General features: G+C 35.4%; 1 protein-coding gene across 1 annotated transcript; it reads right to left on the minus strand.

The window, feature by feature from the left end:
* Window positions 1-5,386: 5,386 nt before the first annotated feature.
* Hhla2 (HHLA2 member of B7 family) lies at window positions 5,387-14,949 on the minus strand. The gene is given in 7 exon segments (XM_070028874.1): window positions 5,387-5,473; window positions 5,475-5,517; window positions 5,519-5,729; window positions 8,612-8,873; window positions 12,782-12,830; window positions 14,839-14,879; window positions 14,881-14,949. Coding segments are annotated over 7 exon segments (762 nt in total).
* Window positions 14,950-15,307: the final 358 nt, after the last annotated feature.

Below are 15,307 nucleotides of genomic sequence, written 5' to 3' on the forward strand. Positions count from 1 at the left end.
TTATTTTCCTTCTCCTCCCCTAATTAGAAAACTGTATATAGAAGATGCAGGTTGCCAACATCAAATACAGTGAAAACAGAGGTTATATTTTGGGGGAAGAACATACAAGAGAAACAAAAAAATCACATAGTACATTTTTAGATACATTAAAAACAATAGCAAGAAAGAAAATGCAAGTTGTGACCTTATCTTACCCCATTTGTTAGGAAATGGTAAAACTTGGAAAAATTATATTAAGTGAAGTAAGCCAGGCCCAAAGAAACATAGGTCCCATGGTTTCGCATGGTTATTTGCAATAACTAGTATAAGTCGAGAACAAGCAGAAAAGGTCAAAAGCTATGTACATATGACCATAAAGATAATGTTATGTGAAGTGAACTTTTTTTATGTCTTTATTCCAATGAACAACATTTATTCTAATGAACTTTAGTGTGCTATTATGGCATGAAAAATAGTATCTGATTCTTATAATTAATTCAGGTGCTGCAGAGGGAAATATAAATACAAGTTAAGACTATCTGCATTTGCATCTCTAGAGCTGTTAACCACATTTCTACCAACCATCAGTAAGGGAGATACCATGGCGAAGGAGGGGTTATGAGTGAGGGTTACAGAATATCAAGGAAGGCTTTTCTGCTGATCCTTTCAAAGTCTGGTTCTTTGATATATCTCCTAGACAAAGGGAATGTTATGTAATTGAGAAGATAAACACAAAAATTATGAACTATAGCATATAAAACTATACCCGGGGTCATGGAGATAGGATAAGATAGGTTTTGTGAGACAGTTTATTTTCAGCCCATCTATCTCTAATACTACAAAACTTCTTTTTTAAATTACTGTAAAAAAAAAAAAGAAAAAAGTGATTAAGTCTCTCTAATACCATGAGATAGTCTCTGTTGTAGTCGTCTGATTTCCTCTTTTGAATCAGAATCTATGATTTTCTCTGTCAGGGGAACTTGATTCTGTAAATCAGGATGTCTGTTACTTGGGCCCCTAGCTGAGCTGGAGATTAGAGAAAGGAAAAAGTTAAATCACATATTTATTCTCTCAGCATCTTCTTCATAAAGTATCCCTGGCTTTGCTATCCTCCCTCATGGAACATCACTCTCCTGGACGACACTGATATTTATGTGACGTCCTCCTTGGAATTCCTTTCCAAGTTCTAGAAACTATTCTCTCTCCTTGCCTCCTCAGGTTTAGGTTTGATAGTGATATGGGGGTAGCAAGCTCCAAGGGACATGCATTAACTACTTTATGGTTTTGAGTACTTTATGTGTTTCTCATTGGGACAAGCCTTAGGCAGATTTCTGAAAAGGGAACTCATGATGGAGTGCCCCATCTCTCATGATTTGATTCTAATCTAATCACAAACATCAAAATATTTGGTCAGAGATTGCATATAGGCCAAGGGAGAATACTTAGGACTACTTAGACTATTTCTGGACAGTTAGGAGACAGAAGTAACAATTAAAGTAGACCAGCCTGCCTATAGCACAAATGATTGTGATGTCAAGATTGATGACATTCTTCCTCATCATCACCATTAAAATCTACTCTCAATAATACTTGTTTTTCTGTAACCAAAATTCTCTCACTTTAGTGAGAGCAAAAGGCAAATATCAACTTAAGGGACACATGGACAGGACAGAAGATCCATCTCAACCTCTCAGAAATGCAGAACAGCCGGGCACCAGTGGCTCACACCTGTAATCCTAGCTACTCGGGAGGCTGAGATATGAGCATCGTGGTTCAGAGCCAGCCCAGGCAGGAAAGCCAGTGAGACTCTTATCTCCAATAAACCACCCAGAAAACTGGAAGTGGTGCTGTGGATCAAATGGTAGAGCACTAGCTTTGAGCTGAAGAGCTGAGGGACAGTGCCCAGGCCCAGAGTTCAAGCCCCACTACCGAAAAAAAAATGCAGAACCTTCTTAGGAAGGTGATTAATTGAGGGAGAAATGTAGAGCCTCTGCCTGCCACTGCTACTAGTTTCAAGAGAGATGTTAGACGGTGAGTGTAAGCTTTCTTGCTGTAATGCTTGTTTGATCCTCTAATGAACTACCGAAATTCTGTTTCTTCAGCGGTGAAAATAAAATGTGGAGATAAGTTTGATTTTTATTTTGATTTTGTACACATTTCCATCAAATTCTGTTTAATAATGAGTTTCATAACCATAGTGCTCAGGTATCCTCTTAAATCACTGGACATAATACAAGTTTGTCATATAAAATTTAGGTGGAAAATGTTGTTGTTATTGTTGCTTTAACTTAGCAAGAAATTAAAATAAAATGGTCCATAACGATTCTGCATTTGGGAAGAAATACAGAACAAGCTCAGAGAACAATAACAAAGCCAAGGACTGAAAGAAGCATTTGGGTAGGATGTAAGGATGAGGAAATTCGTGGCCTGATCACTCCAGAAAATAAATGTCAAAACTTCCCTTATTTCCTTTCAGATAATTTTAAGAATCAGATGACTGGATCACCCTATTTATAACTTGCAGCCAAATTAATTTTTAAATTACCTGTGATTTTTAATTAATGAAACCAATTTCTACTACTAGTGATTTGAAGTACTAGGAAAAGAGGAAAAGTAACAGCTATTGCAAAAAGCTGACATGTATGGTGGTATGCTTCTAGTTTCTTGCTCAGGATACATTTTTAGATGTAGGCTAGGTAAAAATATAAGAACATTTTGATTAATTTTATAAATGAATTTCTAGAAAATGAGGATTAATTTACATTTGCGGTAGTGTACTTGTTTCTGCATCATCTTTAGTACAAAGGACATGGGACAAGCAAGGGCAGAACCAACCCCCTCATATTACCTTGGCTGTATTGAAGCCTCTTCTCAATTCTTATGAACAGGATGTTATCAATAGTACCTCCAAAATCACAAAAATCAGTACCGCCAAAAATTGGAACATTATTTTTTTCCTGGAAGTTGTTCTTTGGACCGGTTCTAAATAAGATAGAGAAATAAAGCCTGTGAATTGGAAGGAAAACTGCCAAACAAGAAAACAAACAATGTGTATAGGTGGGTGGAGTAGAATATTTTCAATATTTTAAGTGTTTATTTCTAAATTGCAGACAGGAAGCAGAATTCTTATTAAAAAACATGAGGCATAATGTAAAGTCCCTTTAAAACAAAGCAAGTATGCAGGCTGGATAGGAGAGTTTGGCATAAGCATAAATATTTCTAATTTCTTGGTATCTCCTTTAAGGGAACTGGGACTAGAGATGGTAAAGATCAGGGGGGGAAGTCTGAGAGGCACTGGGTCTATTATGCATTTTAAAATTTTATTGTCTAATATTGTAAAAGCGGGATTACCTGTTTTTACAAAGTGATAACTAGAACTACAGATTAGCCTCAGCTCAGTATTGTATGTGGACTACAAAGGAAGAGATCATTTCACCTTTGGCATGGAGAATATAGTATCCTAGGAAAATAGTAATTAGAGATGTAATGAGAGTAATGAGAGATGTAACAAGTGATTATAGGTTCATAGGTTCATAGGTAGTGCTTAGAGCACCTTAACATGAACAAGATGGACCTGAGCTTCTAGCACCCTGTTCTGAACTGAAATTGTAGTTAGTATTAAAAGAATTGAGAATTCCTGAAGACAGACTTTTGAAGACCTTAGATTACTAAAGTTAAACCTGCTAATCTTGTGATCTGTGTTCTGCCAAATAGTAGGAAATATTAGAGCATAGAGGTTAATTCAAAATGGAATATATTTATGGGTTGTTCTTTAAAAATAAGTATCTATTTACATAGTAGACATCAGGTTTAAAAATTTTATTTATTGGTGTTTGTGAACATCCTCTTACTTAATAAAGTAAATAATGCTTTATAACCAAAAAACATTCATCTCTTCACATATTTGTGTTACTCTGAAAGTCTGTAAAGAGGGAGAAATTAAGTAGAGATGTTAAACTGACTCTCTAGGCTTGTTAACAATGTATTTTGCCCTCCTGAAGAAAATATTGCATGGTATAGCTACCTCTCATTTTATCTGTGATCCTCAGTTCCTGCAGCAGCAACACAATCTCCCCAAAGTCACATATTGATTCAGAAGAAAAATTTAGAAAGGATTACTTACACTATTTAGTTCAGTGCAGTTTCTACTGAGCAGATATAGACTTGAGGAATACTAAGCATCCTCTCTTTCAAATCTGAGCTTCCTTTCTTATGGGGAAGCATCTCCCAGGCAAAGCAGCAAATGGAAAATTGCAATGCAGAGCAGGAAACCAAGTTTCCTCGAAAGGCTGATGTTTAGTTTCACAACCATTTACTCTCTTCTCTGCCTTGCTGGGATGCCTCCTGCTGTGGGCCTCTTGGTCAAGGTTTACTTGGGAATGAGAGGTTTTGAAAAGTCCCTTTTCATTAACAGAGATAGAATCATCCTGATGCTTCACTTCATGTGAACTGAAAATTAGATTTCTGGTTAGGAAGAAGGGCCATATGTGGTCTTCAGACACATTCTTCCTGATTATTTTACTACACTCTAAAATGAATCCAACATGCAGAAACAGTTTTATAAATAGAATGCAGGCTTCACTGTATTTTGCATAAAATTGACACTTATTTTGGAGAAATACGGGGGCTTTGAATGTATCCTCAGTGTTCCATCCTATACCATCCAAATGGCAGTTCTTCAAAGACAGTGTTATCATTACTATCTAGAAGCTTCTATATGAAGACTACCTAACCCAAAGACAAGCCTGTGCCCTTATCTCCAATCAATACATAGAATCACCAAAACCTTTAAATCTATTTCTCCTAATTTGTATTACTGAAATAATTTTTAACCCTATATATAATACATTATGTGTTCCATTAATTTAAATATCCTTACTATGGCAAGAAAGATTGCTGCTCTGGTATACATTCCATAGCTCTCTGGTTTATGGACTAACAACATTATAAATATTGAATTTTGGCAGTTAAATGTAGTAAAAATGAGTATATTAAGTATTCTGTGGTGATTATTTCCACCAAGTTAACAGAATCCAGAGGGATCCCCAAATTCAGAAGGATCCCAATTATTTCTATGATTGTAGTCACAAGTCCTAAGCCTTAACCCTAAAGTACATATTCTGAAGATCAGTAAAGGAACTGAAGAGATTCAGCCTATTACCAAAACATATGGGTCAACCTCTTCTGAAACCATGAAACTATGATAAAGAAATTGTAGAGGAGTAAATTTTTAGTACAGGACTTTTTGGTGGTCAAAAGAGGGAAGGTATTTCCACCATTCTGACAAGCATTTTACCTGTAGATGATATTCAGAGAAATAGGTGTGTGTGTGTGTGTGTGTGTGTGTGTGTGTGTGTGTGTGTGTGTGTGTGTGTGTGTGTGTGTGTAAAATTTCCCTTTTGAATATTCATAACCCACTAGCCAACTCTACTTGCAACTGCAACTGATCTACATGCAGTTAGTAGACAGTGAATAAAGTTCATTCACTTGAAAAAAATGTTGCATAAATATTTTCCATTGTCTGAAAGACTAAGATCTCTTGAAGTCATTTATCAGTTTTTTGTTCCACGAGAATCAAAATTCATTAATAGGAGCAGTTTGTGAAGAGCTCCAATAGCAAACCAAGAGAAAGGAATTCCTATTTTCTATTCTGCACCAAGTAACATTGAAGTTTTGATTAGGTGGAAAAAGACTTCTGACAATTTCATATGAGAGTGAAATGTGTTCACCTTGCAGCTTATGAAGGTTCTCTAACAGAACACAAAACCATACATCAATAAAGACAAAAATTTTCAAATTAATATTCTAATTTACACTAGGGAGAATATGAAAACTGTAATACTAATATCTATGGAAATAACTTTTGGACAGTGATTAGATAGTTGTACAGCAGAGTTTTATAATTTAAAAAAGCTGTATGGAAATCATTTCAAAGTTTTCTTCCAAGATTAGGCCTCTAAGAAAGATTAAACCAGGACTTTCTTATGAGATAATGCATCTTTTATTTTTATTTATTTAATTTTGTTGTAAAGGTGATGAACAAAGCAGTTATAGTCATATACGTCAGGTAATGAGTATGTTTTTTGAACAATGTCACCCCTTCCCTTATATTCTCCCAGTTTTTCCCTCCTGAGCCCCCTCCTCAAGCTGTATAGTTCATTTTCAGCATAGTGTCTAGAGAGTATCACTACTACATTTGTTCACTCTTTGCCCCGCCATTTCTGTGTTCCCCCTCTACTCTCCCCCCAAAAGATAAACTTACATATCTGGCCTTAGATTGGGGTCTTTGATCTATTTGGAATTGATTCTGGTACAGGGTAATATGTAAGAATCTAGCTTCAGTTTTCTGCACATAGTGAATTTTGCCAGCACCATTTGTGTAAGAGGCTGTCTCTCTTACAACCTGTACTTTTGGCTCCTTTATCCAGTTATCTATTGGCTATAGGTGTGTGGGTTCATTTCTAAGTCCTATATTCTCTTCCATCGGTCTTCAGGCCTATTCTGTGGCACCAGGGTGCCACACAACAGAACTCTTGAATACATTCCATGTTACTAACTGTGTGTGTGTGTGTGTGTGTGTGTGTGTGTGTGTGTGTGTGTGTGTGTGTGTGTGTGTGTGTGTTTGGGGGTTTTTTGCTTATGGTTGCTCTACCACTTGAGCCACATCTCCAGTTCTGTAGCTTTTAAAACATATTTTCCCATTGATCTTCACATGCTGCTGCTCCCTAGGATGACCTTGTTAGTCAAGCTACCCCACAACTGTCCTTGTATGTTACTTTTATAGTCTCAATGACTTCTTGTCACTTTGCTTAGATAAGTTCCTTTTTCCTATACAGGCCATATACTTCAAACGGTATGTAGAGTAATACTCCACTAGCCTGAGTTTTTTTTAGAGGAGGAACTCTGAGAGATATTCTCAATTTGTTTCTTCAGCTCCAGCTCTAGGTCCATCTTGTCCTTCTTTTCCTGTACTTATTTGTGATCTCCCATCTTTGTTTTCTGCTTTGTTCAAAACGATCTGCAGGAGAGTATGTCACACTAAAACTTCTAATACATAAATCCACCATCTCTCTGATGCTTCTTCTACTCATTCGCATGCTTTCTTTTGCTCCATCCTTTATCCAAAATCCATTTCAATTTCTTAGAAAAGTGTGAGTTTTTCATCTGTGTTTCTTTTTCCTTTTTACCTCTTTTGTGTTATTTCATTCTTACCTTGTACTTGAATAACTCTTGGTAATTTTTCTCCTCTGTCCTTTTACATATACTAGACATTTCACCTTAAGTGCCTATATTCTCCTGGAATATCGTATTAGTCTTAAAATTTTTTGTCCTTATGAAAATTCTGTAAGCAAACATTCTATAATAATTCCATTCATGCTACCATTGGATAGGAAAATTATGCCTTCACAGTTTAGACTTACTATGTTTTTTTCAAGATGTTATTGGTAAAGAAATGAGTAGTGTGAGTCTACAATAAGTTGATATTTGTTGTCTGATAGTAACAAAGCTTAGTTTATAGATTTCCAAACAGTACATGACAAAACAGTATACTAAATTTAAGGAGCTCTTTGTAATTCAGTATATAAATTGTAAGAAAGTTGAGTAATGGCTAGTTTTCAAAGAAAATATTTACAATAGTGACATTTTCAATACTTTTTCATATTTCTATTGCTGCCTAATGATGGAAATGGACATCAAGTAACCTTGTCTTGAAAATAGTAGAATCAGGGCTGGGAAGATGGCTCAGTGGTAGAGTGCTTGCCTTGAATGCCTGAGGCCCTGGGTTGGATTCTGCAGCACCACATAAGCAAAAAGAAAAAAGCCAGAAGTGGCGCTGTGGCTCAAGTGGTAGAGCGCTAGCCTTGAGCTGAAGAGCTGAGGGACAGCGCCCAGGCCCAGAGTTCAGGCCCCATGACTGGACCCCCCCCCCAAAAAAAAGAAAAAGAAAATAGTAGAATCAGGTAGAGGTGGGGAATCATCACTTCAGAATTTTCAGACTGTGAAACCCTGTGGAAGGGAAGACTGACACGACTAGATAATCTCAACTTTACATTATAAGGAAAATTTACAGAGATGTTTTACTCTACGTCTAATAAATATAAGACAATAATCCCATTTGAAAGCAAATAAGGATACCAGCGTATCTTCCATTTAATATTTTCTTAAATAAGTTAGATTTCTTAAATAAGTTAGAGACAGATTGATCAGGATTTGAGTTTGTTCAACTAATTGAAAATGAGGAGGGTGAAAATTGGTCATGCCACCATAAAGGCATTGGAAAAATGATCAGTGAAATAATACTTCATAAAGAAATGAAACCACAGCAATAATAATTGTGTTAGTTAATATTTTATTGTGAGACAAGTTGTCCTTTCTTGACTCTAAAGTGCAATGCAGGTAGAAAATCTTGTTTGCAGGTTGAGCCATAGAGAAACACCGTAACACTTAACAATAGATTTGCCACTTTCTATTTCACAATATTTTCACTCATTGAATAAACACATATATAGATACAAATTACTTTTATCAATGTGTAACTAATGTTCAGAATTTAAAATGATTGCTTTTAAGGTACCATTTACTATTTAACCTCTAATACAGCCTTGAATAAACAAAGTTGTATGGAGCCTACCTTTCAGTATCCATCGCCCTATCCATGTTTGCTTTAGCAATGAGCTTTCAATACTACATTCATAAGATGAGTTTGATCCTGTAATGTTCACCATACTGTTGATATAGAATGAATCCAAATAATTAAATCCTCCTTTAGTGATTTAGGGACAAAAGCATTTCCATGTGAGATGTAGAAGAGGATAAACATGAAGCACACAATATTTCAGGAAGCTGCTTGTGTTTCTATTTTCATACTTCATTACAGGTATATGGAAAGCTATCTAAGAAACAAAGGCACATAAAGAATTATCATCATTAGTTTCTTTGTAGACCATCTGCTCAGAATACTTCTTAATACTGTTGAAATGAAAAGCTAAGTGTTGTAAGTACAACTTGGAAATAATTTTTTTAAAGCAAAGCGAAACAAAATTCCTGTCAAAATTTAAGACAGAGCACTGTTATCCAGGAAAAATAAAATAGCGCACACACGGACACACAGAAAATAGCACTCTTTATCCTCTCGAAATAGCTGACTAATCAAATGGCCTCACTGAACATCATAGTCTATGGAGTTCATGCAGCACTCTGTGCTATTCAAGCATTGACTTAGCCTATTTGACTCTGTTTGAAAATTATACTTCACTTCAGATTCCAGATGTAAAGCAGCTGAGTAAAGAAGCAGAAGAAACAAGTACTAGCAAAAAAATTCATCATAAAGTACACTGCCAAATATATATTATAGAGAATGTTATATCATTACATATTTAGGTATGTAATACTTCAAAAATATGTCTAAAGTTTCTAACATTTATCTGAACCAAAGGTGTATAATCTTTTTTTATGTCAAGAGAGTTTTACCTCAACATTAATGACTACTGAATGACAAGAGTGGTAAGTACTGGAAGGTTGGGTGACTGGCAATTTCTTAGCATAAGACTATAGCGAAGATTGCTGCATCAGATTGTTCTACTTTTCGTGAAAATGTTCTGTATGCCATATGATGTTTTTTTATAGCATTTTACCCATAATAAAAGTTCTTAGAGTCAATCCTTTTACACCTGCCACTGCTTGATCTACTCAGTTTCTGTAACACTCTAAATCCTTTGTTGTCACTTCACAGTATCTTCACCATGAGCAGATTCCATCTCAAGAAACTAGCTTTTCTTGCTTATGTATAAAGAGCAACTCCACAGCTATTAAAGTGTTATTATGAGGTGGGAATAATACATTTTGAAACTCCATTTCTAATTTTGTTCTCTTGCTATTTTGCTGGTCTGTAGTTACATCAACCACTGAAGATTTAAATGCCTCAAGATCATCCATTAGAGTTGAAACCCACTTCTTCCAAACTGCTATTAATGTCAATATTTTGACGTTTCCTCATGAATCACATGTGTAGAATGGCAACTCTTTTCCAGAATGTTTTCACTGTAATTCTCCCAGAATTACTAGCTATAGTACCTATTGCCTTAACAAAACACATTTTTACAAATAATAAGACTTGAGAGTTTGAATTATTCCCTGATGCATTTTGTGAGACTGCCAAATGGATGATGTGTAGCTGGCATGAAAATATTAATGTCATGCTACTGTTCCATTGGGCCTTTTGGGTGACCAGGTGCACTGTCAATGAACAGTAATAATTTGAAAGAATCTTATTTTCTGAGCAGTTCTTGACAATATACTTAAAATATTCAACAAGCCAGGTTGTAAACATGTCCTGTCATCCTTGTTTGGATGCTCCCTCTATATAGCACAAAAGAGTAGACTTAGTAAAATTCTTAAGGGTCCTTGTATTTTTGGAATGATAAGTGAGAATTGCCTTCACCTCAAGTCTTTAACAGTTTTAATCCCTAATAAGAGAATCAGTTTGTCCTTTGAAGCATCAAACCCATGCATTGACTTCTCTCTAGCTGTGAAACTCTAAGATGTCCTCTTCTTCCAATAGGAATCTATTTTATCTAAGCTGAAAACCTGTTGATTAATATAGCCATCTTTATCAATTAGCTGGATCATGTGGGTAACTTGCAGCATCTACACCATCATTTTCTGCTTCATCTTAACACTTACATTATGAAGACCACTTCAGACCTGTACTTCATGAAACAACTTCTTTGGCTTCAAACATCCTCTGAAGCTTCCTTGCTTTTTTCAGCCTTCACAGCCTTCACAGAAATTAGCACCTTACCTTATTCTGGTCTGGGCTTTGCTTAAGGGAAGGTTGTAGCTCATTTGACCTACCATCAACCTCTAAAGCTTTCTCCATATCATCAATAAGGTGGTTTTTCTTTCCTATTGTTTATATATTCAGTGTAATGGATTTTTAATTTCCCTGGACAATTTTTTCTTTGCATTCACAACCTGGCTGTGTGGCAAAAGAAGTCAAGCCTGTGGCTTATCTTACTTTTGACATTTGTTCTTGCTAATTATTTCTAATTAAAGATTTAAAGTGAGAACCATGCACTTTTCCTTTCACTTGACTGGTGTCCAAGGTGGAATAATTAATTTGCCTACTTTTAAGATTTCTGGCCTAGGTTGGAGGGGAGGGAAAGTAGGAGAAAATTGAGGGAAGGGGTAACAAGTTTGACATGAAATGTACTCATTACCTTACTTATGTAACTGTAACCCCTCTGTACATCACCTTGACCAAAAAAAAAAAGATTGCTGTCATAGATAATAGGGAGGGAAAGACATGGGAATAGCCTGTGGTTAGGGCAGTCAGAACATGCATTTACTTATTAGGTTTACTTATATGGACAGTTTCTAGCATCCTCAAAGCAATTGCAATAGTAACATTGAAAATTACTGATCATAGATCATCATAAAATAGATAATAAGGAAAAGTTTGAAATTCTATTAGAATTACCAAAAATGTGCTACAGAAACACAAAGTGAACACATCCTGTTAAAAATGATTAATAGTCTTAATACAGTGTTTCCATAAACCTTCCATCTGTAAAAACAACACAATATCAGCAAATTGTAATACAGTGAAGTGCAATATGTGCTATATACCTATAATTATACTAAAGTAATGATCTGCAACCTGATCATTAACTGACTGTATTATCAAGAGTTCATGGAAAAAACAAATTATTTAAATAAGGATACAGATTGTCCCATTGCAACAATGAGATGTATAAGACTCTATATCAAAGAATGAACTTTACAATTTAGGCAGGGGGGAAAGGGATAGTAGGGGAAAAACAAAGGTGAGGCAACAATGCTGGATAAGAAATGTACTAATTACCTTGCTCATGTAACTGTAACCCCTCTGTACAGTATTTTCACAATAAAAAACTTGATTAAAAAAAGAGTTTGGGGCTGGGAAGGTGGCTCAGGGGTAGAGTGCTTGCCTTGCATGCATGAGGCCCTGGGTTCGATTCCTCAGCACCACATAAGCAAAAAGAAAAAAGCCGGAAGTGGCGCTGTAGCTCAAGTGGTAGAGCACTAGTTTTGAGCTGAAGAGTTGAGGGACAGCACCCACGCCCAGAGTTCAGACCCCACAACCGGACCCCTCCCCAAAAAAGAGGAGTTCATGGGGGTCTGGTGAATTAGAAATATGCCATCTCTAATCCTGAATGGCTTAAACTGATTGATGAGAATTGACAAGACTCACTATATTAACTAGTTATAGTTTGGTAGCATATGGTTATTATAGATAACAAAAAACATTATAAGAAGTAATTTTATGTTTATTACAGAAAAATAAATAAAAATGTTGAAACTTTTAGTCATATTGGTAGAAAATTTAGAATATTTAGTGCTGATAGGACTGAAATGAAAAGGGCCACTCATATTTCTATCATTACCATAGAATATTAACTCTGATCATTTAGTTAGGCAAATTTCCCAGCATCAAATGCAAGTACAAAAGTATTCACCACAACATAATAAAAAGCACTGGGAATGTCTGAATATTTGCAATCAGTGGAATGGTAGTAACAGATACATTATATGTCCATACTAGGAGATACTGTGTTTTAAAAAATAATGAGGCAAATTTTTGAAATTGCTTTGAAGGGAGATGCTAAAATATTAGGAAGAAGAAATTTCAGAAATAACATCAAATGATACCACGAAGTCTACTAAAACTTACTTACACACTTACTTCCCACCTTTAGCACCACTGTGTGTGTGTGTGTGTGTGTGTGTGTGTGTGTGTGTGTGTGTGTGTGTTGTTTCCCGCTGTGGTCAACCCATAGCACTCATAAATCCCTTCATCCAGAAGATTTAATACAAGTAGAGAGGCATTCTCATTGTGAAGCCCACTGTGGATAAGGGACATCCTGACTCTGTATTTGAAATACTGGTATTTCAGCTGGTCTCTCTAGTTGTAGTAACTGTGGACATTGTTGTTGTTGTTTTGTTAATGTTCCAGTGAATCACAATGTCAGGTCCACTTTTAATGAGCAAGGGAGAATTAGATCCTCATTCAGCCTTTCAATGACAATTTGCCCATCCATATTAATATGGTCATTAGAAATGAAAAAAAAACTGTTTCTAAAAGAAGAACAGAGATGTTACAAAGAGGATTAGTGTTGGGTCTTTGTCAAGGATTATTTAGGGACTACCTGGAAGAGCCTGCCTATCTCAGCTGCCCAACTGCTTTTAAAGATTATATCATAAATAATCTTATGCTGTCTAATTAGAAACGAGCCATGAAACTCTGCTTGAGTTTGTTCCATGTTAACTGAGTATCTATGATAATTGGCAACAGTCCAAAATAGGGGTAGGGATTCTTTTTCTGCCAAGAGCTGTTTGGATATTTATAACCTAATTGGAGGTCTATACAAAATTCGCTATAGAGGAGCACAGGCCATGGCAGCTGAAGAGAAGCATCCATGTTTGTCATGTACCAAATGATTCTGAGGGTCTAATATGGTCCTTGGGCCCAGCATTCCCCACCTCTGAAAAGCATAGATGATGCACTACTTTCCTATTCCCTGGATCAAGTCTGCCTTTCAATTTTGTCCCATAGTGGTCCTGTTGATTCCCATTGCTAGAACATATTTACTTTTAACACTCACAATAATAATAATAATAATAATAACTAATTTAGCTAGCTAGAGATAGAAAACAAAAAAATTAATATAGCAGCGTGATTGGGTCAGGAAATATTTGGGCCATGTAGCAAGAAATTCTGGGTGTAATAATCTGTCAGGAATATATGCTAGTCTGAAGCAGGATAAGACATGAAGTACAGTCCAAATGAAAAAATGAAATGACTTGTTTACTTTGATTTTAGAACTACTTTTAAAGTATTCTATGAGTCAGTCAAAGCAGATTTATGCCATGTTATTTTGGATAAAGATATGTAATTCAAATCCTATTAATTTCCTTTGTTCTATTGTTAGTTTCAAAAGTTGATTTCAAAAACAAAATGAATTCAACACAGTGAAGGTTTTTGTAAAAAAAAAAAAAAAAAACACCCCTCTCCTCTCCACAAAATCTAGCCACTTCATGGCACTAAAAATAGTACACAGATTCTTTGGCTCATTTACAAAAGAATTTTAAGTGTATCTTATGTTTTTTCTGTGGATTCCAAGATATTAAAATGAGAAAGGGCCTTGGAAAGTGGAGTAAGTTCCTGTGGACCTTTGCCATGTTCTACTTCTCAGAGATTTAGTTTTTATCTGAGAGCTAGAGGAATATGGAATTACACTAAGAGAAAATCATGGAAATGTGAGCAGAAAAAGGAGTAATTGTTATCTCCCTAACTGCTCTATCATAGAAAGTAACAAAGTTAATAATGCCTCCTTCATGTGTTAGTTTCCACTTAAAACAACCAATCAATCTTTCTAATGATGTTATTTCTAGTAAGAAATAACTTATTAATGAGAGTGGTAGGAAAAAACATGATTTTCAATTTTTACACAGACCTTCAGACTGTTTCTAATAAATTAAAATTTTAGGAAAATTTACAATAATACTAAGGTTGTGGAGGGAATACATATTGAATTTTCCTTATCTAAAAAATGCATCAGAACAGAAATGTGAATTTTTTTCAGATTTAGAATATCTGCATTAAAATTATAAAATAATTTGGAGATCGGACTCAAGTATTTTCAATGGGCCCATATTTTATTCTATCTGTCATATGAAGTCAGCTGTACAATTTTCCACTTGTGGCATCATATCAAAACTCAAAGTATTTTGGATTTTGGAGCATTTTGGATTTCAGATTCGAGATGCACAATAGTCCTATTTCTATCCAATTATCCAATTTTGTATTACAAAAGGAATTGCCTTGAAATCCATTGAGAGACCATATTATAATAAGGCAAAGAAAATAGCATTGACTGTGCCTTCATGTCTGCTGGTCGTCATATGAGTTGTCAGAAGAAAGGAATGCATGCTATGGATTTTAAATGCAAAAAATGGAATTTAAGTGAATTACATTATCTGACTCCCAGAGTTCAAACAATTGCAGAATCAAACAACTAATTCTTCAGTAGCCATTAAATATAATATCATAAAAGTTCAATGATAGATGTTCTTAATATGTTAAAGGACAGAAATCAGATTATAATAACCTTTGTATATCATGGGTCCTTTAAAAACTCATACATAGTTTTTGCACACAGGACACTAGCAGTATCTATTTCTATATGTACACTAGGAGGTTCATTCTGAAGAGCAGTTTCTCATCTAGAGTAATACCTGCTATATGATAGATGCTAAAAAATGGCTATTGAATGAAGATTTGACACTG

The sequence above is a fragment of the Dipodomys merriami genome, unplaced genomic scaffold (genome assembly GCF_024711535.1).
Source record: "Dipodomys merriami isolate MVZ:Mamm:240054 unplaced genomic scaffold, mDipMer1.0.p SCAF_2, whole genome shotgun sequence".
NCBI lineage: Eukaryota > Metazoa > Chordata > Mammalia > Rodentia > Heteromyidae > Dipodomys > Dipodomys merriami.